This window comes from Elephas maximus, chromosome 21 (assembly GCF_024166365.1).
Source record: "Elephas maximus indicus isolate mEleMax1 chromosome 21, mEleMax1 primary haplotype, whole genome shotgun sequence".
In the NCBI taxonomy this organism is placed as follows: domain Eukaryota; kingdom Metazoa; phylum Chordata; class Mammalia; order Proboscidea; family Elephantidae; genus Elephas; species Elephas maximus.
Genome location: NC_064839.1, coordinates 16,342,782 through 16,370,030, shown reverse-complemented (window position 1 = coordinate 16,370,030; position 27,249 = coordinate 16,342,782). Strand labels below are relative to the sequence as shown.

General features: G+C 40.6%; 1 protein-coding gene across 2 annotated transcripts in view; it reads right to left on the bottom strand.

The window, feature by feature from the left end:
• The window catches only part of GARRE1 (granule associated Rac and RHOG effector 1), a 101,842-nt gene that overhangs the window by 32,461 nt on the left and 42,132 nt on the right, over nt 1-27,249 (bottom strand). For both annotated transcript variants that reach the window (XM_049863703.1, XM_049863704.1), the window contains one exon: nt 25,319-26,609. In XM_049863703.1, coding sequence (XP_049719660.1) covers nt 25,319-25,813 — 495 coding nt within the window. In that variant the 5' untranslated portion in view covers nt 25,814-26,609. The remainder of the gene's footprint in view (nt 1-25,318; nt 26,610-27,249) is intronic.

The following is a 27,249-nucleotide window of genomic DNA, read 5'->3' as shown; positions in this document are numbered from 1 at the left end:
AACCTAGATCATGCTGTACATTGTTTCCCAAAATCAAATACATCAAAAATGTATTACCACAAGGACACACAGAGGAAATTTTACTTTTCAGCTGTGTTGCTATAAATCTTGACATAACAAGGACAATCACAAAACATCTAGGACATGATAAATTAAAAGGCTGCTCAAGGTAACTAAGCCACATTAATTACTGTAGACAAAAGACCACTCGAGAGTCATCGTTCCCATTCAAAATGCAAAGTTTTCCTAAAGCAATCTTGAAGAAGAAGAATAAAGTAACAGGACTCACACTTCTTGATTTCAAAACATACTATAAAGCTATAGTAATTAAAACACCCTGGAAACCCTGGTGGCGTAGTGGTTAAGTGCTACGGCTGCTAACCAAAAGGTCGGCAGTTTGAATCCGCCAGGTGCTCCTTGGCAACTCTACAGGGCAGTTCTACTCTGTCCTATAGGGTTGCTATGAGTCAGAATCGACTGAGCGGCAGTGGGTTTGGTTTTGGTTTGGTACTGGTATAACGACAGACATATAGAACTGTGGACTAGAATTCAGAGTCTAGAAATAAATCCACACTTCTATGGTCAACTAATTTTCGACAACGGTGCTAAGTCCACTCACTTGGGAAAGAAGAGTCTCTTCATTAAGTGGCGCTGGATTTCCACATGCAGAAAAATGAAACAGGATCCCTGCCTCATGCTATACACAAAAACCAATTCAAAGTGTATCAAGGACCTAAGGGTGAAAACTAAAAACATAAAATTCTTAAAAGAAAATGTAAAGGCAAAGCTGTGGCACCTAATTTTTAGCAACGGGCTATCAGATACGACAAGAAAAGTGCTAATAAGCAGTGAGAGGTACGCAAGAGTGATAGGCAACAACAGTAAACACTATTACATACACAATCCTGCAACAACAGTAATAACAGACAATAATTACGAGTGGACATAGAGGCAGATATGTAGGCTGAACAGGTGTGGGATGGCGTATGGGAGTACACCCACAAGCATACACAGGTTTGGCAGTGGACATTTCTATATACATATTTTTATATACTACAAATATATCCATTATATAACAGAGCACACAGGTGGCCCAGTCATGAAAACTTCGGAGTTATAACCAAATACCTCACAGGACTGAATCACTGGACTTGAAGGCTTAGGACCATAGACTCAGGGGATATCTATTCCAGGTCAATTGGCATAACATAGTCCATAAAAACAATGTTCTACATCCTACCTTGGTAAGTAGCGACTGAAGTCTTAAAAGCTTGTGAGCGCCCATCTAAGATACAACTACTGGTCTCTTCCCATCCAGAGAAGAAAAGAATGAAGAAAACAAAGACTCAAGGAAACAATTAGTCCACTAGCCTAAAAAAAAAAAAAGCCTGAGACTAGAAAAACTAGGTGGTGCCTGGCTGCCACTACCGACCACTCTGGCTGGGATCACAAAAGAAGGTCCTGGACAGAGTGGGAGAAAAATGTACAACGAAATTCAAATTCATAAAAAAGATAAGACTTAGGATAATTTAGATTACTGATTTTGACCTTTTATATTTTCTAATATGAGCATTTTAAGCTATACAAATTCCCTCTAGGCACTGTTTTACTTGTATTCCACACACATTTTGATATGCTGTGCTTTTTCAATTTAAATCAAAACATATTCCAAAATCTTGTAATTTCATCTTTGAACCATGAATCATTTAAAATTGTACTTTTAAATTTCTAAATATTATGGAATTTTCCATATATCTATTTGGAAGACAGCTATCTACCTGGCCAACCGACTGGAAGAGATCCATATCTGTACCCATTCCAAAGAAAGGTGATACAACAAAATGTGGAAACTGTCAAGCAATATCATTAATATCACACCCAAGTAAAAATTTTGCTGAAGATCATTCAAAAGTGGTTGCAGCAGTACACTGACAGGGAACTGCCAGAAACTCAAGCCGGATTCAGGAGAGGACGTGGAACAAGGGATATCACTGAGGATGTCAGATGAATCATGGCTGAAGGCAGAGAATACCACAAAGATGTTTATCTGTGTTTTGGTGACTATGCAAAGGCATTCAACTGTGTGGATCATAACAAATTATGGATAACACCGTGAAGAATGGAAATTACAGACACTTAATTGCGCTCATGAGGAAACTGTACATAGACCAAGAGACAATTGTTTGAACAGAACAAGGGGAAAGGTGATACTGTGTGGTTTCAAGTCAAGAAAGGTGCGCATCAGGGTTGTATTCTCTCACTACACCTATACAATTTGTATGCTGAATAAATAATCCAAGAAACTGAACTATATGAAGAAGAAAGCGGCATCAGGACTGGAGGATGACTCCTTAACAAGCTGCAATATGCAGATGACACAACTTGCTTGCAGAAAGTGAAGAAAACTTGAAGCATTTACTGATGAAAATCAGACCACAGCCTTTAGTATGGATTACAACTCAACATAAAGAAAACAAATATCCTCACAACTGGACCAGTAAGCAACATCATGACATAAACAGAGAAGACTGAAGTTGTAAAGGATTTCATTTTACTTGGATCCACAATCAACACCTATGGAAGCAGCAGCCAGTAAATCAAATGACCATTGCATTGGGCAAATCTGCAGCAAAAGATTCCTTTAAAGTCTGAAAAAGTAAAGACGTCACTTTAAGGACTAAGGTGCACCTAACCTAAGCCAACATGTTTTCAATCACCTCACATGCATGTGAAAGTCAGACAATGAATAAAGAAGACCAATGAAGGATTGACGCCTTTGAATTATAGCGTTGGCAAAGAATATTGAATATTTTTTATGGACTGCCAGAAGAACCAAAACACCTGTCTTGGAAGAAGTACAGCTAGAATGCTCATTAGAAGCAAGGATGATGAGACTTTGTCTCACATACTTTAGACATGTTATCAGGAGGGACCAGTCCCTAGAGAAGGACATCATGATTGGTAAAGTTGAGGGGTCAGCACAAGAGGAAGACCCTCAATGAGACAGACTGACACAGTGGCTGCAACAATGGGCTCAAGCATAACAATGATCGTGAGAATGGTGCAAGGCTGGGCAGTGTTTCTTTCTGTTGTACATGGGGTCGTTACTAGAACCGATTCGACAGTACCTAACGACATCTGTCAGTGATTTCTAATTTAATTCTGCTAAGGTCAGAACAGTACATTTGTCATGATTTGAAACATTTTAAATTGAGAGAGACTAGTTTTATGGCCCAGCATGTGGTCTATCTTGGTGAATGCTCATAAGCACTTAAAAAGAATAAGTATTCCTTTTTTTAAAAAAAAAATTTACTGTGCTTTAAGTTAAAGTTTACAAATCAAGTCAGTCTCCCATACAAAAAGTTATACACACCTTGCTATGTACTCCTAGCTGCTCTCCCCCTAATGAGACAGCACACTCCTCCTCTCCCCCAACAGTATCCTCTGAGTCCATTCAACCAGCTCCTGTTCCCTCTTCCTTCTCACCTCGCTTCCAGACAGGAGTTGTCCACATAGTCTCATGTGTCTACTTTAGCCAAGAAGCTCACTCCTCACCAGTATCATTATCTGTCTTATAGTCCAGTCTAATCCCTGTCTGAAGAGCTGGCCTTGAGAATGGTTCCAGTCTTGGGCTAAACAAAGGGTCTGGGGATCATGACCTCCAGGGTCCCTCTAGTCTCAGTCAGACCATTAAGTCTGGTCTTTTTACAAGAATTTGAGGTCTGCATCCCACTGTTCCCCTGCTCCATCAGGGATTCTCAGAATAGGTATTCTTAACTGCTGAATGCAGCGCTTTAGGAGTAACTTAGGTCAAGTTGGTTGACAATGTTATTCAAGTCTTCTGAATCCTGGTTTTCTGTCTACTTGTTCTTGATAGTTACCATAAGAGAGATATTGAACTCTCCAACCATAATTATTAATTTGTCTATTTCTCCTTTCAGTTTTGTCAATATTCGCTTTATGCATTTTGAAGCTCTGTGCATACACATATAGGATTGTTAAGTCTTCATAACGAATTGACTTTTTTTAAAACAATTTTTATTGTGCTTTAAGTGAAAGTTTACAAATCAAGTCAGTCTCTCACACTAAAACCCATATACACCTTGCTACACACTCCCAATTACTCTCCCCGTAATAAGACAGCCTGCTCTCTCCCTCCACTCTCTCTTTTTGTGTCCTTTTCACCAGCTTCTAACCCACTCTACCCTCTCATCTCCTCTCCAGGCAGGAGAGGCCAACACAGTCTCAAGTGTCCACCTGATCTAAGAATCTCACTCCTCACCAGCATCCCTCTCCAACCCATTGTCCAGTCCAATCCATGTCTGAAGAGTTGGCTTCGGGAATGGTTCCTGTCCTGGGCCAACAGAAGGTCTGGGGGCCATGACCACCGGGGTCCTTCCAGTCTCAGTCAGACCATTAAGTCTGGTCTTTTTATGAGAATTTGGGGTCTGCATCCCACTGCTCTCCTGCTCCCTCAGGGGTTCTCTGTTGTGTTCCCTGTCAGGGAGGTCACTGGTTGTAGCCGGGCACCATCTAGTTCTTCTGGTCTCAGGATGATGTAGTCACTGGTTCACGTGGCCCTTTCTGTCTCTTGGGCTCATAATCGTCTTGTGTCCTTGGTGTTCTTCATTCTCCTTTGATCCAGGTGGGTTGAGACCAATTGATGCATCTTAGATGGCTGCTTACTAGTATTTTAGACCCCAGACACCACTCTTCAAAGTGGGATGCAGAATGTTTTCTTAATAGATTTTATTATGCCAATTGACTTAGATGTCCCCGGAAATCATGGTCCCCAAGCCCCTGCCCCCGCTACACTGGCCTTTGAAGCATTCAGTTTACTCAGGAAACGTCTTGGCTTTTGGTTTAGTCCAATTGTGTTGACCTCCCCTGTATTGTGTGCTGTCTTTCCCTTCACCTAAAGTAGTTCTTATCTACTATCTAATTAGTGAATGCCCCTCTCCTACCCTCTCTCCCTCCCCCATCTCGTACCCACAAAAGAATGTTTTCTTCTCAGTTTAAACTATTTCTCAAGTTCTTATAATAGTGGTCTTATACAATATTTGTCTTTTTGCAACTGACTAATTTCACTCAGCATAATGTGAACTGACTTCTTTATCTTTACAAAATACTCCTCTACATCCCTGGTAATATTCCTTGCTCTGAAGTATATTTTACCTGGTATTACTACAGTCACTCCAGCATTCTTATTGTTAGCACGGTAAATCTTTTTCCATCCTTCTACTTTTAACCTATCTGTGTTTTTATATTTAAAGTGGGCTTCTTATAGATAGCATATAGTTGGATCCTGCTGTTTTATCGAGTCTAACAATCTCTGTCTTTCAATTGGAGTGCTTAGATCATTTATATTTAATGTAATTATTGATATGGTTTGATTTAAATTTATCGTGCTGCTGTTTGGCTTCTCATTGTCCCATCTGTTCTTTGTTTCCTTTCCCTTCCTTAGATTTTTTCCCCCCATTTTATCTCCATTAATGGTTTATTAGCACTCTCTCTCTCAACTACACCAATTCCTCACTTATCGACACGGTTAGGTTCCAAAGACCAGGTCATTACGTGAAAACAGCGTTATGTGAAAATCATTACACAACTGCCAAACCACTGAAAATCACGGCCCAGCCACACTGACACATAACCTAAACCTTTTGCTGCATGACTGCAGGGCTGATGGATCTGGAAGCCACACAAAAGTGGGGAGGACTTCGCAAACCAGGAGCACCCCAGCAGTGCCTGCAGCTGTAGCTCATCTGCTAGGGATTAACAGCAGCCCGGGCAGCTGGGTGCACGCGTAGAGGCTTCCTCTCTGCCATACCTGGAACATGGATACTGCAACCACAGGATGTCTGCCAGCTGGGCTGGGCAGTCAGAAATCATGAGAAGGCCTTGGTATTCCTGTTCCAAGGCCACGCGTGCTCTGGCTAAATAAAGCTGAGGTGATGGTGGTGTCAGCAGTGAACATGCTGAAGCCTGCACGGAGAACATGCAGTGGCGTTGGGAATGGGCCTAGCCTTGAGCAGGGAAAGCCAGGCGCCCAGCTGCAGGTCACCAGTCCAGCCACCACTGGTACAACCCTCAGGTAAGGGAGTCCCTGGCCTGGGCTCAGGGGACGAGAGCTGTTCTCGCTCATGTGCCTCTCCTTGCCTGTGCCCTGAGTGCCTTGCTTCTCCCTATTCTTCCCCCACCTCTCCTCCAAGGTCTGGTGGGGAGGCAGCCTGGCTGGCATCCAAGACTGGCCTGAGGGTCTGCGAGGAGCCAGGGAGCGTTAATGCACACAAAATAGTCAGATAGTAAATTTTCTTACTACTGTCATATATGTGAAATGTCGAATAATGATAGTTGATGAGGAATAGGTGTGTATCAGCCTGTGTTCAATATTATTTCACTTTGTATAATGTGAGATCCTTACAACAGTATACTTCCTTTTCTGCCTTTCTGTCCCTTGTGCTGTTGTTCCCATACAGTTTGCCTTTGCTTTTGCTATAAGCCCCCACGATATATTGTTATTACTACGGCTACTAACCAAAGGGCCAGCAGCTCAAATCTACCAGGCTCCTTGGAAACTGTGGGGTCGCTATGAGTCAGAATCGACTCGATGGCAACGGTTTTTACTCAATTACCTTTTACACCAATTAAAATAGATTAAAAATAGCTTTTATATTCACCCATTTATTTACCATTTCTGGCATTTTTCATTGTATATGTGTATGTAATTTCAAGATTCCATTTGGTATCATTTTCACTCTCCCTGAAGAACTTCCTTTAGTATTTCTTATAGTGTAGGTCTCCTGGCAGCAAAGACTCTCAGCTTTTGTTTGTCTGGAAAAGTCTTTATTGCACATTCATTTTTTTAAAAAGTATTTTTATTTGCTAAATAGGGTTGCTATGGGTTGAAATCAACTTGACATTAATGAGTTTGGTTTTTTGGGTTTTATATAAATTCAGGTTGATTTTTAGATTTTTCTTTTAATACTTTAAAGATACTGCTTCTTTAGCTTTTGGCTTGCATGTTTCTGATGAAAAATCTGTGTTCATTTTTATCTTTGATTCTCCATAGGCATAGGGTCTTTTTTCTCTGTTTACTCTTGCTTCCTATTTTTATTGTTTTAAATTTTACTTATAAAAATATGGTTCATTGACTTAAAGTATAAGGGTTGAGATTTTGTTTCATGTAGATTCTTGATTTTTTCCAGCATAATTTTTAAATTTTTTTTTTTGCTGTTGTTGAGATTATACACAGTGAAACATATCTCAATTCGACAGTTTCTACATGTACCATGTAGGAACCATGGTTGCACAGTGGTTAAAGCCCTTGGCTTATAATCGAAAGGTCGCAGTTCAAACCCACCAGTTGCTCCACAGGAGAAAGATGTGGCAGACTGCTTCCGTGAAGATTTATAGCCTTGGAAACCCTATGAGGTAGTTCTACTCTGTTGTATAGGGTCACTATGAATTGGAATCGACTCCAAGGCAGTGGGTTTTTGTTGGGTACCATTTAATGACACTGATTACATTCTTTGAGTTATGCAACTATTCTCAACCTTCTTTTCTGAGTTGTTCCTTCCTCATTAACATAAATTCACTGCTCCCTAAGGTTCCTACATCATCTTTCAACTTGCTGGTGTCACTTTGATTCCAAGTAGTTCTTAAAAGAGCATAATACTCAAGGCAGACATTTTTTACTAGTTAAGCTAAACCACTGTTCGCTTTTAAGAATTCAGGAGATATTTTTGGTTTAAGGTTTAAAGGTTACCTCAGGGCAATAGTTTCAGGAGTTTATCCAACTTTGATGGCTCCAGGAAGTCTGCAGTCCATGAGAATTTGAAATTTATTCTGTATTTTTCCATTTTTGAACAGGTTTTTATTTTTTTAATTAATTTTTATTGTGCTTTAAGTGAAATTTTACAAATCAGATCAGTCTCTCGTACAAAAATTTATATACAAGATCAGGTTCTTTTATAAAATCTTTGATCAAAATGGTAAATACTGGTACTCAGGAACCATCGAGTTCTTCTGGTCTCATGGCAAAAGAGGCGGTTATTCATGGAGGCAGTTAGCCATGTATTCCATATCTTCCTCCTATTCCTGACTTTCCTTCCTCTGTTGCTCCAGGCAAATAGAGACCAATTACTGTACCTTGGACAGCCACTTGCAAGCTTTTAAGACATCAGGCACTATGTAACGGCTAGGAGGTAGAACAGAAGCACTAAACATGCTATTAGGCCAATAAACTGGGATGTCCCATGAAACCATGACCCTAAACCTTCAAACCAAGGAACCAAATCCCATGAAGTGTTTGGTTGTACATAAGCAGCCTCAGCTGCTTTTTTTTTTTGTCATTGCTGTAAATATATGTATCACACAACTTTTGCCAGTTCGACTTTTGGCAGGTGTACAATTTATTGACAGCATTACAATAATCAGTGTGTAACCCTACCCTTAATCAACGCTCTATTTCCATCACTGTTAACCCCACCCTCCTTTCCTCCTCCCTCCTAACTCTGGTAACCAGTAATAAATTTTGTTCTCTATACACTTGCCTTTTCTTGCCTTTTTACGCACGCAAGATCATATAATATTTGTCTTTTTGTGATTGCCTTATTTCACCCAGCATAATGTCTTCCAGCTCCATCCACACTGTAGCATGTATCAAGGCTTCATTTCTCCTGATGGCTGAGTAGTATCCCACTGTATATATGTGTCACATTTGGTATATCCATTCATCTGCTGAGGAGCATTTAGATTGTTTCCACCTTTCGGCTACTGTGAATAGTGCTGCAATGAACACTGGTGTACAGGTCTCAGTTTCAGTCTCTGCGTTCGAGTCTTTTGGGTATATTTTAATATCTAGGAGTGGAATTGCTGTAATATGGTAGTTCTATTTTTAGTATTTTGAGGAACCACCACACTGTTTTCCACAATGGCTGTACCATTTTGTATTCCCACCAGCAACAGATAAGGGTTCTAATTTCCCCACATCCTTACCAACATTTGTTATTTTTTTTTTTTTAATCTTAGTCATATTAGCGGAATAAAATGGTATCTCATTGTAGTTTTCATTTGCCATACTCCTGACGGATAATGACGATTGGAATCTTTTCCTGTGTTTGGTGCCCATGTGAATGTCCTCCTTGGAGAAATGTCTATTCAAGTCTTTGCTCATTTTGATTGGGTTGTCTTTTTGTTGTTAAATTGTCAAAGTTTTATATATATTTTGCTTATTAGATTCTTGTTGGATAGTTTCCGAAACTATTCTCCCAGTTGGTAGCTTGTCTTTCCACTTTTTTCGTAAAGTCTTTTAATGAACTAGAGTTTTTAATTTTTATGAGGTTCCATTTATTTATTTTGTTTTTTGCTGTTGCGCTTTTGTTATTAAGTAATCCATTGTTAAATTCTGGGCCTGACAGCATTGCCCCTGCTTTTACTTCTAAGAATTTCACAGTTTTAGTTTGCATGTTTAGATCTTCAAACCATTTTGAATTGGTTTTTGTATATGGTGTGAGGCATGGATTCTGTTTCATTTTACTGCATGTGGAAATCTAATTTTCCCAGCACCATTTATTGAAGAGATTCTTCTTTCCCTATCAAGTAGACTTAGCGCCCTTGTCAAAAATCAGTTGACCAAAGATGTAACTGCATCATTTTTTGAAAACACCATTTTCCTCGTTGAATTACCATGGCACGTTTGTTAAAAATCAACGGACTATGTATGTGTGGACTTATTTGATATTTTTTTCATATGTAATATTATTTATTTTGTTATTGAGAACATACATAGCAAAACATACACCAACTCAACAATTTCTACATGTACCATTTAGTGACACTGATCACATTCTTCAAGTGGTACAACCATCCTCACCCTCCTTTTCTGAGTTGTTATTCCCCCATCAATATAAATTCACTGCCCCATAAGGTTCCCATCTAATCTTTCAAGTTGCTATTGTCAATTTGATCCCAGATAGATAGTTCTTAAAAGAGCACAATGCTCAAGGCAAACATTTTTTACTAGTTAAGCTAATGTCTGGTTTCAAGAAGACTTTAGTGGATATTTTTGGTTTAAGGTTTAAAGATTATCTCAGAATAATAGTTTCAGGAGTTCATCCAACTTTGACAGTTCCAGGAAATCTGGAGTCCACGAGCATTTGAAATTCTCTTCTGCACTTTTCCCATTTTATTCAGGTTCTTCCATGAGAATTTGAAATTCTGTTCTGCATTTTGTCCAGATTTTTTTATGAAAATAGTAATAGTAGCCAGGCACCATCCAGTTCTTCTGGTCTCACAGTATTATGGTTAAGATTGTGTGTCAACTTGGCTGGGCCATGATTCTCAGTAGTTTGTCAGTGCTTGGAACTTCAGCCAGTGGCCTGCTGCATTGCCTGCTGATCTTGGGGTTCACTGGCCTCCACAGCCTGTGAGCCAGTAGCCTTTTGTGTAACCTGCCGATCTGGGGTTCATCAGTCCCTGTAGTTATACGAGTCAGGAGACGCCTCCAGCCTAACGGCTGACTCACAGACTTGGGACTTGTCAACCTCTACAACCATGTGAGTCATTTTCTTGAGACCAATCACTCTTCCCTCCCCCCAATCTTTGTTTCACTTCTCTAGAGAACCAGCCTTTACTGGTTTTGCTTCTCTAGAGAAGCCAGCTGAAGACACATGGCAAGGGAGTCAGTAGTTCATGTAGGCAATTAGCTAGCCACACATTCCATCTCCTCCTCCTATTCCTTCTTCCTCTGTTGCTCCAGGTGAATAGATACTAATTGATACACTCTGATGGTCACTTGCAAGTTTTCAAGACCCTAGGCACTATGCAATGAACTAGGAGGTTGAACAGAAGCACTGAACACATTATTAGGCCAATTAACTAGGATATCCCATGAAACCACGACCTTATACCTCCAAACCAAGTAACTAAATCCCATGAGGTGTTTGGCTGTACATAAACAGCCTCAGCAACTACTTTTTTTTTTTTTGTCATTGTTGTTATAAATATGTCTTTCACACAACTGTTATCAATTCAACATTTTACAGGTGTATCCCTTCCCTTTTAAGAAGACCTGCCATCAGTCTCAGTCAACACTTCTACTTACATATTCATGGACAAGAACTTATTCAAGTGATTGCTCCTATCTGTAAGGGAGGCCAAGAAGTGTAATCCTTATTTCAGGCACTAAATGCCTGAAAAACAAAATCAGAGTTTTGTTACTAGAGAAGAGGGAGAGATGGGACACCAGGCAGCAAGAGGCTGCATCTCCTCACTCCCCTAGAGGCTACTTGCCACACAGAGAGCCAAAGGGATTCTTAAAAACAAACAAACAAAAATAATCCATCATGACCAAGTTGGATTTATACCAGGTATGCAAGGCTGGTTTAATATTAGAAAAACCATTAATGTAATCCACCAGATAAATAAAACAAAAGACAAAAACCACATGATCTTATCAATTGATGCAGAAAAGGCATTTGACAAAGTCCAACACCCATTTATGATAAAAACTCTCACCAAAATAGGAATTGAAGGAAAATTCCTCAACATAATAAAGGGCATCTATGCAAAGCCAACAGCCAACATCACTCTAAATGGAGAGAGCCTGAAAGCATTTCCCTTGAGAACGGGAACCAGACAAGGATGCCCTTTATCACTGCTCTTATTCAACATCGTGCTAGAGGTCCTAGCCAGGGCAATTAGGCTAGACACAGAAATGAAGGGCATCCAGATTGGCAAGGAGGAAGTAAAATTATCTCTATTTGCAGATGACATGATCTTATACACAGAAAACCCTAAGGAATCCTCCAGAAAACCACTGAAACTAATAGAAGAGTTTGGCAGAGTCTCAGGTTATAAGATAAACATACAAAAACCACTTGGATTCCTCTACATCAACAAAAAGAACACCGAAGAGGAAATAACCAAATCAATACCATTCACAGTAGCGACCAAGAAGATAAAATACTTAGGAATTAATCTTACCAAAGATGTAAAAGACCTATACAAAGAAAACTACAAAGTACTACTACAAGAAACTAAAAAGGACCTACTTAAGTGGAAAAACGTACCTTGCTCACGGACAGGAAGACTTAACAAGGTAAAAATGTCTGTTCTACCAAAAGCCATCTATACATACAATGCACTTCCGATCCAAATTCCAATGTCATTTTTTAATGTGATGGAGAAACAAATCACCAACTTCATATGGAAGGGAAAGAAGCCCCGGATAAGTAAAGCATTACTGAAAAAGAAGAAGAAAGTGGGTGGCCTCACTCTACCTGATTTCAGAACCTATTATACAGCCACAGTAGTCAAAACAGCCTGGTACTGGTACAACAACAGGCACATAGACCAATGGAACAGAATTGAGAACCCAGGTATAAATCCATCCACATATGAGCAGCTGATATTTGACAAAGGCCCAGGGTCAGTTAATTGGGGAAAAGATAGTCTTTTTAACAAATGGTGCTGGCATAACTGGATATCTATTTGCAAAAAAATGGAACACGACCCATACCTCACACCATGCACAAAAACTAACTCCAAGTGGATCAAAGACCTAAACATAAAGACTAAAACGATAAAGATCATGGAAGAAAAAATAGGGACAACATTAAGAGCCCTAATACAAGGCATAAACAGAATACAAAACATTACCAAAAATGACGAAGAGAAACCAGATAACTGGGAGCTCCTAAAAATCAAACACCTATGCTCATCTAAAGACTTCACCAGAAGAGTAAAAAGACCACCTACAGACTGGGAAGAATTTTCAGCTATGACATCTCCGACCAGCACCTGATCTCTAAAATCTGTATGATTCTGTCAAAACTCAACCACAAAAAGACAAACAACCCAATCAAGAAGTGGGCAAAGGATATGAACATGCACTTCACTAAAGAAGATATTCAGGCAGCTAACAGATACATGAGAAAATGCTCTCGATCATTAGCCGAAATGCAAATTAAAACTACGATGAGATTCCATCTCACTCCAACAAGGCTGGCATTAATCCAAAGAACACAAAATAATAAATGTTGGAGAGGCTGCGGAGAGATTGGAACTCTTATACACTGCTGGTGGGAATGTAAAATGGTACAACCACTTTGGAAATCTATCTGGCGTTATCTTAAACAGTTAGAAATAGAACTACCATACAACCCAGAAATCCCACTCCTCGGAATATACCCTAGAGAAATAAGAGCCTTCACACAAACAGATATACGCACATCCATGTTTATTGCAGCTCTGTTTACAATAGCAAAAAGCTGGAAGCAACCAAGGTGTCCATCAACGGATGAATGGATAAATAAATCGTGGTATATTCACACAATGGAATACTACGCATCGATAAAGAACAGTGAAGAATCTGCGAAACATTTCATAACATGGAGGAATCTGGAAGGCATTATGCTGAGCGAAATTAGAGGCAAAAGGACAAATATTGTATAAGACCGCTATTATAAGATCTTGAGAAATAGTATAAACTGAGAAGAACACATACTTTTGTGGTTACGAGGCGGGGAGGGAGGGAGGGTGGGAGAGGGTTTATTTTACTGATTAGTTAGTAGATAAGATCTGCTTTACGTGAAGGGAAGGACAATACTCAATACATGGAAGGTCAGCTCAATTGGACTGGACCAAAAGCAAAGAAGTTTCAGGGACAAACTGAATGCTTCAAAGGTCAGTGGAGCAAGGGCGGGGGTTTGGGGACTATGGTTTAAGGGAACTTCTAAGTCAATTGGCAAAATAATTCTATTATGAAAACATTCTGCATCCCACTTTGGAGAGTGGCGTCTGGGGTCTTAAATGCTAACAAGCGGCCATCTAAGATGCATCAATTGGTCTCAACCCACCTGGATCAAAGGAAAATGAAGAACACCAAGATCACACGATAACTATGAGCCCAAGAGACAGAAAGGGCCACATGAACCAGAGACTTACATCATCCTGGGACCAGAAGAACTAGTTGGTGCCCGGCCACAACCAATGACTGCCCTGACAGGGAGCACAACAGAGAACCCCTGAGGGAGCAGGAGATCAGTGGGATAAAAAAAAAAATGATGCAGACCCCAAATTCTCATAAAAAGACCATACTTAATGGTCTGACTGAGACTAGAGGAATCCTGGCGGTCATGGTCCCCAAACCTTCTGTTGGTCCAGGACAGGAACCGTTCCCGAAGACAACTCATCAGACATGGAAGAGACTGGACAGTGGGTAGGAGAGAGATGCTGATGAAGAGTGAGCTATTTCTATCAGGTGGACACTTGTGACTGTGTTGGTATCTCCTGTCTGGAGGGGGGATGGGAGGATAGAGAGAGTTGGAAGCTAGCAAAATTGTCAGGAAAGGAGAGACTGGAAGGGCTGACTCATTACGGGGAGAGCAAGTGGGAGTACAGAGTAAGGTGTATATAAACTTATATGTGACAGTCTGACTTGATTTGTAAACGTTTACTTGAAGCTCAATAAAAGTTAAAAAAACAAACAAACAAACAAAAAACAGAAATGAGATTACTTTGCTCCCCACTCAGAATCTTCCAATGGCTTTCTATTACAATCGGAATAAAATCCAAACTCCTCATCCTGTCTTACAACAGCTTACATGGTCTACCCCCTGACTATTATCTGAACTTTCTCGCTCTCTCCCTCCTCTCTGCTCTTACCACACTGGCCTTCCTGCTGTTTCTCAAAGATCATAAACACAGCCTGACTTAAGCACAGCACAAACAGTTCCCTCTACCTCAGGGTTTTTCAGCTTTGACACTATTAACATTTGTTCTGGATCATTCTTTGTTGTGTGGGCTGTTCTACGTATTGTAGAATGTTTAGCAGCATCCCTGGACTCTACTCCCCAGATGCCAGAGGCACCCCCCTTCCCCAGTTGTCTCCAGACATTGCCAAATATCCCTAGTGGACAAGCCCTCTCCCCTTCCCCCCATTACAAACTACTACTCCCCCTGGTATTCATATAGCCATCTCCCTAACACTTGTTGCTCAAATGCCCCACCCTCAAAGAGATCTTTCCTCTACCACTCTTTCCCACTTACTGTGCTTCCCCCTCCATGGCATCCATCACTACCTGACAATACATTTGTATGTGTTATTTATTTATTGCCAGTCTCTCCTACTAGAAGCTAAACTAGATGACAGTAGGGCTTTTGTTTTAATCTCTGTTGCATCCCAGGGCCTAGCATATGGTAGGCAACCCATCCATACATATTTGTTCAAAGAAGGAAAGAAAGCAGTTGCAACTCTCCACACAAAAACATCATGACAAGAACAGCACGGTGACGGCAGGGCTGAAGCCAGAACATCGTGATGCCAGGATCTCTGTGCAAGTAACAACTGATTCTTCCCCCAAAACTCTTTGTGCTGTCTTTCCCCAGATAGCTCTTCTGCCAAGAAGACACCAGACAGTCTACGGAAAAACAGCTGCAACCCTTCAGCTTATTCTTGAGGGTAACATCACCAGCGTTCATGGGGGACCATGACTCTCCTGGAGAGAGGATGCCTGTAAACCATGCAAGGCTTTCCTGCAAGTAACACATCCATCCATGAATGAAGAACCAGGTATATCATTTGCTTTGCCTAGAAGTGTATGCTCATTCTTTCAAATTAAAAGCCGATATTACAATTAATGGGTATGTGGTTAAGTGGGGGGAAAAAAAAGTATGATCTCATTTCTTTTGGGGAGTAAAAGGATGTATTTTGCACATATGTGTGTACACATATCTAATTGCTGCTATCTGCATAGACAGATAAGGCAGTTAAAAGTGGATGTATCTGGAGAATGGAATGGAGTTGGGAGGAAGAACCGTTAGCTTGGGGAGGAAGGGGCTTATGCCATTGAGAAATGTTTGAATTTCTACCTTAAGTATATCGTTGTTGTTGTTGTTAGGTGCCGTCAAGCTGACTCCGATTCATAGCAACCCTGTGTACCACTGAACGAGGAACACTGCCCGGTCCTACACCATGCTCACAATTGTTATGCTTGAGGCCCTTGTTGCAGCCACTGTTTCAATCCATCTCGTTGAGGGTCTTTCCCTTTTCCGCTGACCCTGTACTTTACCAAGTATAATGTCCTTCTCCATAAGTATATACCATACATTTCATAAAAACTAATATATTAAAATTAATAATCAATGGAAATATTACTCAGCCATAAAGAGAAATGAAGTCCTGATACATGCTACAACATGGATGAACCTTGAAAACATTATGCTGAGTGAAGTAAGTCAATCACAAAAGGACAAATATTATATGATCTCACTTATATGAAATAGCTAGAACGGGCAAGTGTATAGAGACCAAAGTTTATCCGTGGTTACTAGGGGCAGAAAGGAGGGAGAAAGAAGGGGCCATTGTTTAGGAATCACTGAGTTTCTGTTCATGGTGACAGAAATCTGGCAACAGGTATTGGTGATGGTTGCACAACATGATTAATGTAACTGATGTCACTAAACTGTACAAGTGAAAAATGTTAAATTGGCAAATACCGTGTCATATATTTTTACAACAATAAAAAATTAATAGTCAAGAGTTATACAGCCAAAACATTCTCATTAAAAGGTGGACCAGAATGAGGAGGCTCACTCTTAAAGTTGATTGTTCTATATTTTAAAGTTACGGTAATGCAACAAGATACATAACCAACAGAAAGGAGGAGACGAAAAACAGCAGATGACATGACTGCATATACCAAGAAAATCCGAACAGGCCAACCAAAAAACTATTAGAATTATTGTGTTCGGTCATGTGGCAGGACACAAGATAAAAATATAAAAATCAGTAGTGTTTCTATACTCCAGCAAACGTTTTTAAATATTAATTCATTATATCAACTAAAATATAAATTACTTAAAAATTTTTAAGAACAGACTTAGTTGCAATAAAGGAAACTACAGAGCATTACTGAGAGACATAAGAGAAAACTTACATAAAAAGATATAAAGTGCTAACATTTCTGAAAAACAAAGTTTAGCAAGTGTACCCAGGTCATAACCAGGTTCACACCCTCTGAATTTCCATGGCTAACAGTGGCAGTCTGGCCTACCCAACATCCAATCCCTGTTGCTCTGGATGTAGCCCTGTGGGAAACCATTCCTCATTTACTCTCAGTCCATGTCATATGGGTGCAAATGACCCTGCCTGTACCCTAGCCTAGCAAGTGGGCAAACAAGTCAGGCCTGGCCAATGAGCATGTTAGTTCAACCTTTCAGACCACAGGGAATGGTGCAAGAATGGGCAAGTGACCCAAGCCAAGCCAGCTGGACTCAGTTCTGGACCTTTTGAGGTTCTGACCTCAGGAAAGCAGAGGTACTCTTTCTGCTGAGATGCTGGGGACTCCGACATGGAGACAGTCAGCCTGGAAATGAAAGGAGAGAGGAGAGACCGAGTCTGAGAAGATTGAGTCTGGTCAGCACTGTAAGAGCCCCTGGATTCAACTATGCCCAGAGAGTTAATTTTTTTCAGTTTCATAGATCAATAAATTGTTCCGTTGAGAGGCACTATAGTGCTACAGTCAACAGCTTGTGCTCCAGCGTCAGATTGCCTAGGTCTGAAGTCTGGATCTGCCATGGGGCTTTTGTTAAGTTGCTTAACTTCTCCATTCCTTAGGATCCTAAGTGATAAAATAGGGATAAGAATAGTAATTCAATATATAGTTAATATATATAGACTCTCAGAACAGGGCATGGCATGTTACTATATTAGTGATAACTTTTTTTTTTTTTACTTTTATTGTTGCTGTTGTTTGAGCTATTTTGAGTTTGGATTCTGTTACTTGTAATCAACACTGATTAAAAAAAAAATCAAATCATGTTACTTTCTTGCTCAAAATCCCCCTAACAGCTTCTCATCTTATTCTGTATAAAATCTAATCTCTTGCCAGGACCTACAAGGCTCTCTGCCCTTCTCCTGCCCCCACTTCAATATTGTTCTAGGTTAGGTAGGTGGTTCTGAGGCCTGTCACAGTGAGCTGGGGTGAGGGATGAGGAGTGACTGAAGTGAATCAGCAGGCAGGCTTAATGCTATTTTCCATTTTCATGAAAACACTGATCACACTGTGATGTCACTGTCTACTTATTTATCTTTCTCTCCCACCAGGCCTGAAGTACTTTTGATTGTCCTCATTCATCTTTGCCTCCCTTGTAGCCAGCTCTTCTGTATCTTAGGGAAGAGAGTGCGTGGCGGGTGAAGAAAAAAAGCTGGCCAGGTGCCTGCGGCCTCCTGCAGGCGTTAGTTTGGTCTCAGGAAGGGCCTGGGGGTGAGCAAAGGCTCACTGCGGTTCTCCCACATCAGGTTATTTCTACTTTCCTGACTCTGGACATTCTCAGCATTTGCTAGGCTGTCAGAAATATGGGTCTCACAGAGGGATGAACTCTGAAAACAAGCCTCTCCTCCACACGTAAGGCAGCTGAGAGGTACAAGACACAAAACTCTCACATGCGCTGGTCCCAGAGGACTGTAGGAGGCAAATGCCTTTTTGCACACACTCAGGTTCCTGACTTTAAAGATGAGAGAAGCTGCCTGAAAAGGCTATTACCCTATCCTGTGAAGTCTCCTCACAAGCTAATCAGCAACCATAAACATTTAGAATAAAAAATAATTCAGAAAAACTAGTTCTATCTAAAATTACATTGCATGAAGTCTTCTATGTCTTTGCTTCCTTCTAACTGGCCATCAAATCTAATTTTTCCCTTATGTTCACTCAAGCCTTTTAGCAGCTGAAATGTTAAATCATATCCACCTAGAAGAAAGCAACATTGCCATTCAAGCACCAAAATCATTCCCTCCTTGACTGACTCCCTCCTGCCGTTGGGGTTCTGCCTTCAGAAGTTGTTCTCATTTTCTCCCTTGATTCACTTAATTCTCTTCCTTTTTCTGAAGACAACCTGCTTTTTTTCTTCATCCCTACACCTTGGACTTTCTAACTACCCAATAAAACCTTGCTTAGGAGACCATCTTCACATGCACAAATCCTTTCATGAAATTGAATCATTTATTGGAAACTATGACACATTACTCCTATCATGAATTTAGGAGTCCCGGGTAGCACAACCAGTTAAGCACTCGACTATTAAATGAAGGTTGGCAGTTCGACCCCACATAGAGGCATCTGAGAAGACAGGCCTGGTGATCTGCTTCCGAGAGGCCACAGTCTTGAAAACCCTATGGAGCAGTTCTACTCTGCACACATGGCGTCGTTATGAGTTGGAACCAACTAGACATAACCAACAACAACATCACAAATTCATAAGTTTCTCTTTTTTAAACTTGGAAAACTTCCAAACATGCTCAAAAGCAGAGTACAATGAACTCCTGTATATCCATCTAACAGCTTCAATAATGTTAACACTTTGCCTTTCTTTCTTCATCTATCCAATCCAACCTTTTTTTGCTGAGTGTTTTGAAGCAAATTCCAATCATTTTACTTTATCCTTCAATACTTTAGTATGGATTTAAAAAGACACATTCTTATAGAGTAACAGACATTATCAGGCCTAATTATTAACTAGTATTGGTATATAAATTCATATTCCTTAATCTCAACCAAGATCCTGATATGTGTTCAAACTTCCCAAATTGTCTTTAAAAGTATCTTTTTACATTTCGTTTGCATCTCAACCCCCAAAAGGCCCACTTATTATATTTGTCTGTTATATCTCTTAACTCTCTTTTAATCTAGAGCAGTAACTTTCATGCTACTGACTTGTTGAACAACTCAGATCAATTGCCTGAAGAACAGAGCACATTTTGGATTTGTCTAATTGCTTCCTGGTGATGTTGTCTAACTTGTTCCAGTACACTATTTCCTGCAGACTGAAATAAGTTTTAGAGGGTTGATTAGATTATTTCAGGCTTTTTCGGGGGGGGGGGCAGGGGGAAGAGAAGGGAGAAGTACATGAATATATGATAGAGGTGTCACTCAGTTCCTATGGCATCACATCAGGGGACATAATTCTTTGTGTCCTTTTCAGTGACATAGGGAGGCTGATCAATAGATTTGGGTGGTGAACCCTGATCCCACACTTGGTAAGTTTCCCAGCAATCTTTCACCAAATGGATTTACTTTCCATTCTTGACCACTGTCTGAAGTCAGTTAATTAATTCTGGCTGGCAAAATGGCAATTTTTCTAACTGTATTATTTAAGAATGCTGAAATGCTTTCTCTTACCCATTATGGGTATTTGGCTACTCTGAAAAAAAGTCTGTACTGGAAGAGCAGGACATTTTCTTAATTCCTTAGTTTTCTCCTTTGAATCAGCAAGCTTCAAAATATTGAGCTGGTTGCACAAGCATGTCTCGACAAATCAAGGTCGAAGGGTTTAGCCCTTCTACAGCAGCAATGCTTCCACCCACGCAGACCCAGAACAGGCTCGGCAGACACTAAAACGTGTTTGTTGTTCATGATGCAAATCTACACAATCACCCAAATTCCAACTGTCTGATTAATTATGGATTCTTTCAAAGCCCAAAATCTGAAGACAGTTAACAGCAGATTCACATTAATAAAAGCACAGTTAAAAAGAGTGACTAGAAATTAGCAACGGTCTGAAACCAGGATTCATACAAGCTTACTGTAATGCGAACTTCAGTTCCTGATTAATAATAGCAATTTGGATTCTCATTTGGTACCTATAGTTAAGAAATATTTATTCCACAACCTGTTATAGAAGATCTACTAGTCAAACAAGAAGGAAGTGACACTGAATTTCACCTTGGGGAGTCGGGGAGAAAGAAGAGTATGGAGATTTAATTCCATTAAGAGTAATGAAAATCACATTTTGAAACCAGCTTCTAATATTTTCCATTACTGTTGGTCTACAGTATTTCTGGCATATATCTATCCAAAATAAATGTTAACACACCTGAAACAAGGTATTTAAGAGTTGGTCAGTGTTCAGAAACAAATTATTTCATAGAGATTCATGGGTAATCATGCAGTATACAAAATAAATTTGTCAATGCATCAAACTGAAAGCCAAGATTCAATTATACAAAGACTTGATTTAATATCTGCTTGTCTATTTATAGCCACTAAAAATGCTAGAAGATATAAGATCTATTTCCCTTAAAGACATACATACAACTCCTGGAAGCCTTGTAGTTGTCCTGGGCCCTAGATGTCTATGCAGTGCACCTGCCAGAGGACAAAGCCCTCCCAACACTGAAGACTCACTGTGGAGCCTGTGCCCTGCAGCTGTCAAGGTGTGAGGAAAGCAAAGGAAAAGGTGGCCTCTCAATAGATCCAGTTCTTCTTTCACAATCCCTTCAAAGGCTGACCTCACTATGCCTCTTCTCTGGCCACCCTAACACTAAAAGCCAAAGTGCCCTTCTCTTTACCTTTCTGAACTCACCACCTACTACTCTCCGTTCCACTTACTGTGTTCCAGTCACAGGAGATTCTCCATTGTTCTTCAAACATTCCAGGTTTGCTCCTTCCACAGAGACTGTTGCTGCCTTACAACATCCAAGAGAAAAGATAAAACATAGCGAAAGAGAAGGTGCCCACCTCAGGAACCAGGGAAGAACTGAGTGGGGCAAATGTCCTGGAATTGGCAACCCAAAAGGTTTCCAGTTAGAAGAATAACTGGCTGCACACCTGGCTCTGATGGTAGCTTTGTACATAATTGTGCTCTTCACTTCAGAGAAGGTCTAATACCATTTTTCAAGCCATTCTGGAAATAATAACAACAAACTATGAAGATGACAACCAATTAGGATAAAGTATTTCACATGTACTCATTACTTCCTGACCTTTACAACAACTCTGGAAGATAGCTGGTAATTCCCAATTTATAGAAGGGCAAATTAAGGCTCAGAGATGTTAGAAGATTTGCTCAAGGCTACACAGGCAGTAAAAGGCAGAGTCATCTTCTAAATCCAGATCTTCTAACTCCATGTCCCACAATTCACTTCCCATGCTGATATACTTAGAATAGTGTTGCAGGCACTAGTTAACTAGTGAAACACCATAGTCCCAACACATTTCTCTAACAAGAAGACTGTTATCACCCAGGGTAAGGCACAACGTCACCGACGAGTACAAACAGGACAGGACTTCTGTACACCCTGCCTGCCCCAGAGCAGGATGGCACCACACAGGCAGCAGCCACAGTTCCTGGACATGGGCATCAGTATCCGTCCACCAATGAGCATATCCCAAACCCAGCTGTAAGAATCATCTAGGGAGCAGTAGAAGAATGCATCATCACCTTCAGGGATGAAACCAGGGAATCAGCACTTGCCCTAGCTTTAAAATGGTTCAGCATTTGAACATTCCTGAATTATGGGCACTCCTCACCTCACCTCGGAGCCCTGGTGGCACAGCGGTTAAGAGCTCGGCTGCAAACCACAAGGTTGGCAGTTCAAATCCACCCACTGCTCCTTAGAAACCTTATGGGGTAGTTCCACTCTGTCCTATAGGGTCGCTATGAGTCAGAATCAACTGGACAGCAATGGGTTTTTGGTTCTCACTTCACCCCAGGGCTTAGCGTCCAAGCAGAGGGCTCTGACTAGCCAATCAAGTTCAGCAATGTCAGGCCACAGACTTCTTTCCCCAGGAACGAGCATTAAGGAGCATCTCAGGGCCTTGCTGATAAAACCCGAAAAAGACCAACAGGAAAAAACTCAAATGCCTAGCCACTTCATCTAAATTGGGGAATATTCCCAGAAGAGAGAATCCTACTGGCCTACAGCTAAATCTCCTGGAGATAAATTAATTCTAAAGAAAGAATTCTACAAACAACAAATACTGTTCTGTGAAAAGGCAAAATGTTAAGCCTGCAGGCCTACACTTGGCAATCACATTTTAGAATCCACTTATAAGTCAGCTGTTTGAAACTCAAGAGTAGATCCACTGATTCTAAAACCGATCAACTGCATCTAATTTCCTGACAAGCCTGAAAAAGTACAAAAAACATGGTAGTATTTCTACTACCCTGACTCCCAGTTCAATGGGGAAACCAAAACCCACTGCCAACAAGTCGATTACGACTTATAACGACTCTACAGGTCAGAATAGAACTGCCCCATAGAGCTTCCAAGGCTGTAAATCTTTATGCACGCGGAGTGCCACATTTTCCTCCCTCAGAGCAGCTGGTGGGTTCAAACTACCAACCTTTGGGTTCAGCCGAGCACTTTTAACCAGTGTGCCACCAGGGCTCCTTTTCAATGAGGAAAGCTAAGTCAAAATGCCAAATACAACACCAGGAAATATCTCCCCTTCTCAGTTTGGTGCCCCATGCTGGTTCCAGCAAGCTGGAAGGGACAGATAGGTGCAGCTGGGCCCTGGTCCTTGGTAAGCCCCTACTCCTCTTGTATGGTTTATCGTTATCTAATTGTTCTCACCAGGAGGAACAAGACACTTGCCCTCCAGGCTCTGCAGCACCTTGGAGGTATGGCCTGAAGAAGAGCTCAATAATATTGGGATTAAAATAGAAACCTTTGGTTTTACTTTTCAAACCACTCTTGCCTGAGATTCTAAACGATGTTAAAAGTGCTTGGGTTATTTTTGGATGACGGCTCTAACAGTCTGAGTCTAATACTGTTCAGTACTTTCCAAGACAGGGCACAGTAATCCTGACTGCTCTCATGCCACCAAAACCCACTGCCATCAAGTTGATTCTGACTCATAGTGACCCTAAAAGGACCCTAAAAGAGTAGAACTGCCCCATAGGGTTTCCATGGAGCGCCTGGTGGATTTGAACTGCCAACCTTTTGGTTAGCAGCCGTAGCTCTTAACCCCTACGCCACCATGGTTTCCATTCACACCACATCTCTCTGTAAAGCAGCAACCAACACACTGGTGGCTGAACACCTTGGTTCTTCACGTAAAGCAAACAAAAGCCAATGCTGGGGACTAAGCTGCACATACTGACAGTTGTCTGGAACAGTCACCTCCGAGGAAAGGAACAGGACGGGGAGAGGGTGGGATTTTTTTTGAGAAGTACACGTGGTTTACATGTGAAACAAAAAAATTTAAACTCTGACAAGGTATTTTATAAACACTTTAAAACGATAAAAACCCCCTGAACATAAAAAGCAATCGTGGAAATAATCAGAAATTATAAATATATTTGAATAAAAAGATTCAAATTAGAATTACCCAACGAAGCTATTATACTTTTATACCAGAAGGTTCAGCAAACTATGGCCCAAGGGCCAAATTCAGTCCAACAATTAGGCATATAAGGTAAGAATATTTTTTTTTAAGTATTGTAATAAAATAAAGAAGAATATGTGACAGAGACCATGTGTAGTCTATAAAATCTAAAAGTTTACTATCTGCCCTTTATAGAAAAATTTTGCTGACCCCTGATTTACAGCAAGATGCTGTGTCTATTCAAAAATAATTCTAAATTCTTCCTGGAAATGTCTTCAAAATCACTTTTAAGCACAATAAAAATTAGTCTTATTACATAATAGCCTACCTTTTTTTTTTTTTTTCCTCAAACCCAAAAGAGTATTAATTTACTCAGTCATCCCAGTCATCAAAATTGGCTCAAAACACTTGTGATTTCCCAAAATCAAATTCAGCCACAGGGTGGGGAAAGAGGCATTCTCCCTCCTAACACCTCAAGTCCAAGAACCTAACCTCTGATGTTCCAGTAAAACGTACAAGGATGGATAGAAAAGTCAGTCTTGGATTAACTGTCCAAGCAGCTAAAGACTAATTAAAAAAAAAAAAAAAAAAACTACCAGTAAAACTAGTGTAACAGATCACAGTTTAACCAATCATTTCGCAGACTAAGGCAAAGGTCATCTTTATTCTGATCGAAAATTGTATTCTCATCTTGAGTCCTGAAAGAGTGAGAATATTTCATTTCGACTATCTAAAATCCCAAGAAATACACTGAAAAAAGAATCGAATACATCCAAATAAAAACAGCTGTGAATTTAGAATAGGAAAAACTTTATCCTGTGAACATGTATAAAGCTTTCTGCATTCAACCAGTGATTCCAAATAATGACGACTCACAAATAAAACTCATGATCATATTTAGAAATCTCAGCACCTATTATGTACTTTTAGCTGTATGTCATTTGGAAATTAAATAGCAATTTGAAAATATAAAGGACAGGAACAAAATATATGCTGATTTTTTGTTTCTGTTTAATAACCTTTTAAGTGATTTAATTTCAAATGAAAGCAATTCAGAACCTAGCACACCCACACTTTTCACAAGGAGAGAGTACTGATAGAAAGATAACAAAGACCACTATTATACTGATTTGGGATAACTAAGACATTCCCACTTACCTCTGAATACATTTTGCTACTCAGGTAAGACATAGCAGATACTCTACCTCAATGTCCTGGACACTGAACTCCTTCTGATCAGTAAAGTTTGCGGCCCCGGTACTAAGCTCCATCAGCATCTTGGCGATCTCAGGCTTTATGGCTGAGGTCAGCCGACTGGCTGCCTCCATGACATGCTCCTGTACATCTTTAAGCTGCATGGCTGCCTTAGAGTAGTGAGAGTTCCTGAACACAGTGCTGAAGAGGTCCGTGAGCAGAGTACTGGCACGGCAGAAGACATTGAGGGCGTCCAGGTATTTGGAGATGCCCTGCTGGATATCAGCGATGGGAGTGGAGTGGGGCACGGCATGGTGGCAGCTGCTTGCAGCAGTCAGACTGCCCAGGGGGGTGGTGGTGGCTGTAGATGCCAAGGGAGCACTCAGTGTTCGGCCCAGCTCAGGCATTGGGTACTGCTGGTGCTGCTGCACCTTCTGCTTGGACCCGCCAAGCAGGAAGCGCCGCTTGTAGTCCATCTTACTGTCCTGGGCACTGCAGCAATACATGCGGGAGGAGGAGCTGTCCCAGGTGCCGTGACTGGCTCAGGGTTCTGAATCTTTTTCCAAAACCGTGGCTAGGTATAAAAATAGCAGAGTTCTGCAAACCTAAGTTTTGAAAAAGGCATTTCCACGAGGCAGGTGACCATGTGATCCAATGTGGATGTGAGGAGGACAACAGGTTTATATAATTAGTATTTTCAGTGCAGACAGGACCTCTGACAATAAAGAAAAGTGTCTCCAAAATGCTGTGTATGAACTGTGTTGCATTCCACTCTCTTAATAAAAAAATGCTTGCAGAGAAAAATGCTTCCCTATAATTGCTTGCAAGAATATTTCGATACTTCTATTTACAATGGCAGAAAAATAACTTAACTTTTAAAAATGTAATTTAAGGTACTGTAATGTAATATAATGTATCTTCAATTACCAGAAAAGTCAGAACCCCAAAACCCACACGCTGATCAACAGCAGTTTCAAAAGCAGTACAGAATTACTTCCCAGTAAGTCTTTAAGAAGGAAGACCAAACCTCTGCAGAGCTTTGACAGAGCCGGCCTGCCAAATCCATTTACCTGTAAAGCTTCTTCTTAATGCTAAAACTTTCCAAACTTCCTCTGTTTTCTGAAAACAACTTTAAAAAAAATTGCCACTTGTTATTAGAAGTCTTCTCCTTTCCTTCTGTTTGTGGAGGTAGCAGTTTCCTTGTAACGTTAATAAGAGGTACTTCCAGACGGGGCTGGTTCCCAATTGTAAAGTCTGAAGCAAGAAAGAACAGATGTATTTGGAAAGCCTTTAAGTCATTTCCTGTCAGGGAGAAAAAAAAAAAAAGATAAAGTTAGCAAGGCTACAGGACAATGAGTAATTCTAGAACATTAACTCTTACAAGGCTATTATCCACACAGGTGGGTTACAAATGAATAAAATAAGAAATCATATAAGTTTACAGAAGAAGATATAATAAGGGTAGACAATGAAATTATGACCGCTAGAAAATTCCTCAAGTTGTGGCACAAAATAACTTTAATTCTGCACCAAACGCTCCAAAACAGAAGCTAAGGAGTGACACATGAATAGAGCCTGGATCAAAGCATGTTCGGCATTCCCTAGCTTCCCCTTCAAAGAGCTCACAAATCCGGAAGAGGATCAGATGGATACTCCAACTATGGTGAGGGTTACTGACAAGTACAGCAATCACAAAACTCGAAGGAGGATCTGAAAAGGAGAGATGGGCAAAGAATCAGAAACCTGGAAGGTTTTTACGGAAAAAAAAAAAAGTTATTCTGAGGCAGGCCCTGATTACAGGTTAGGTGTTGGCAGGTGGAGAAGAGGCGGGTGGGGCTCACCAGGTGAAAGCACCACCAGAGCAAAGCCCCGAAGCAGGACAGCATAGGGCCTGTTGAGGATACCCAGGTGAACTGAAACACAGGGTGCATAAAGACAGAGC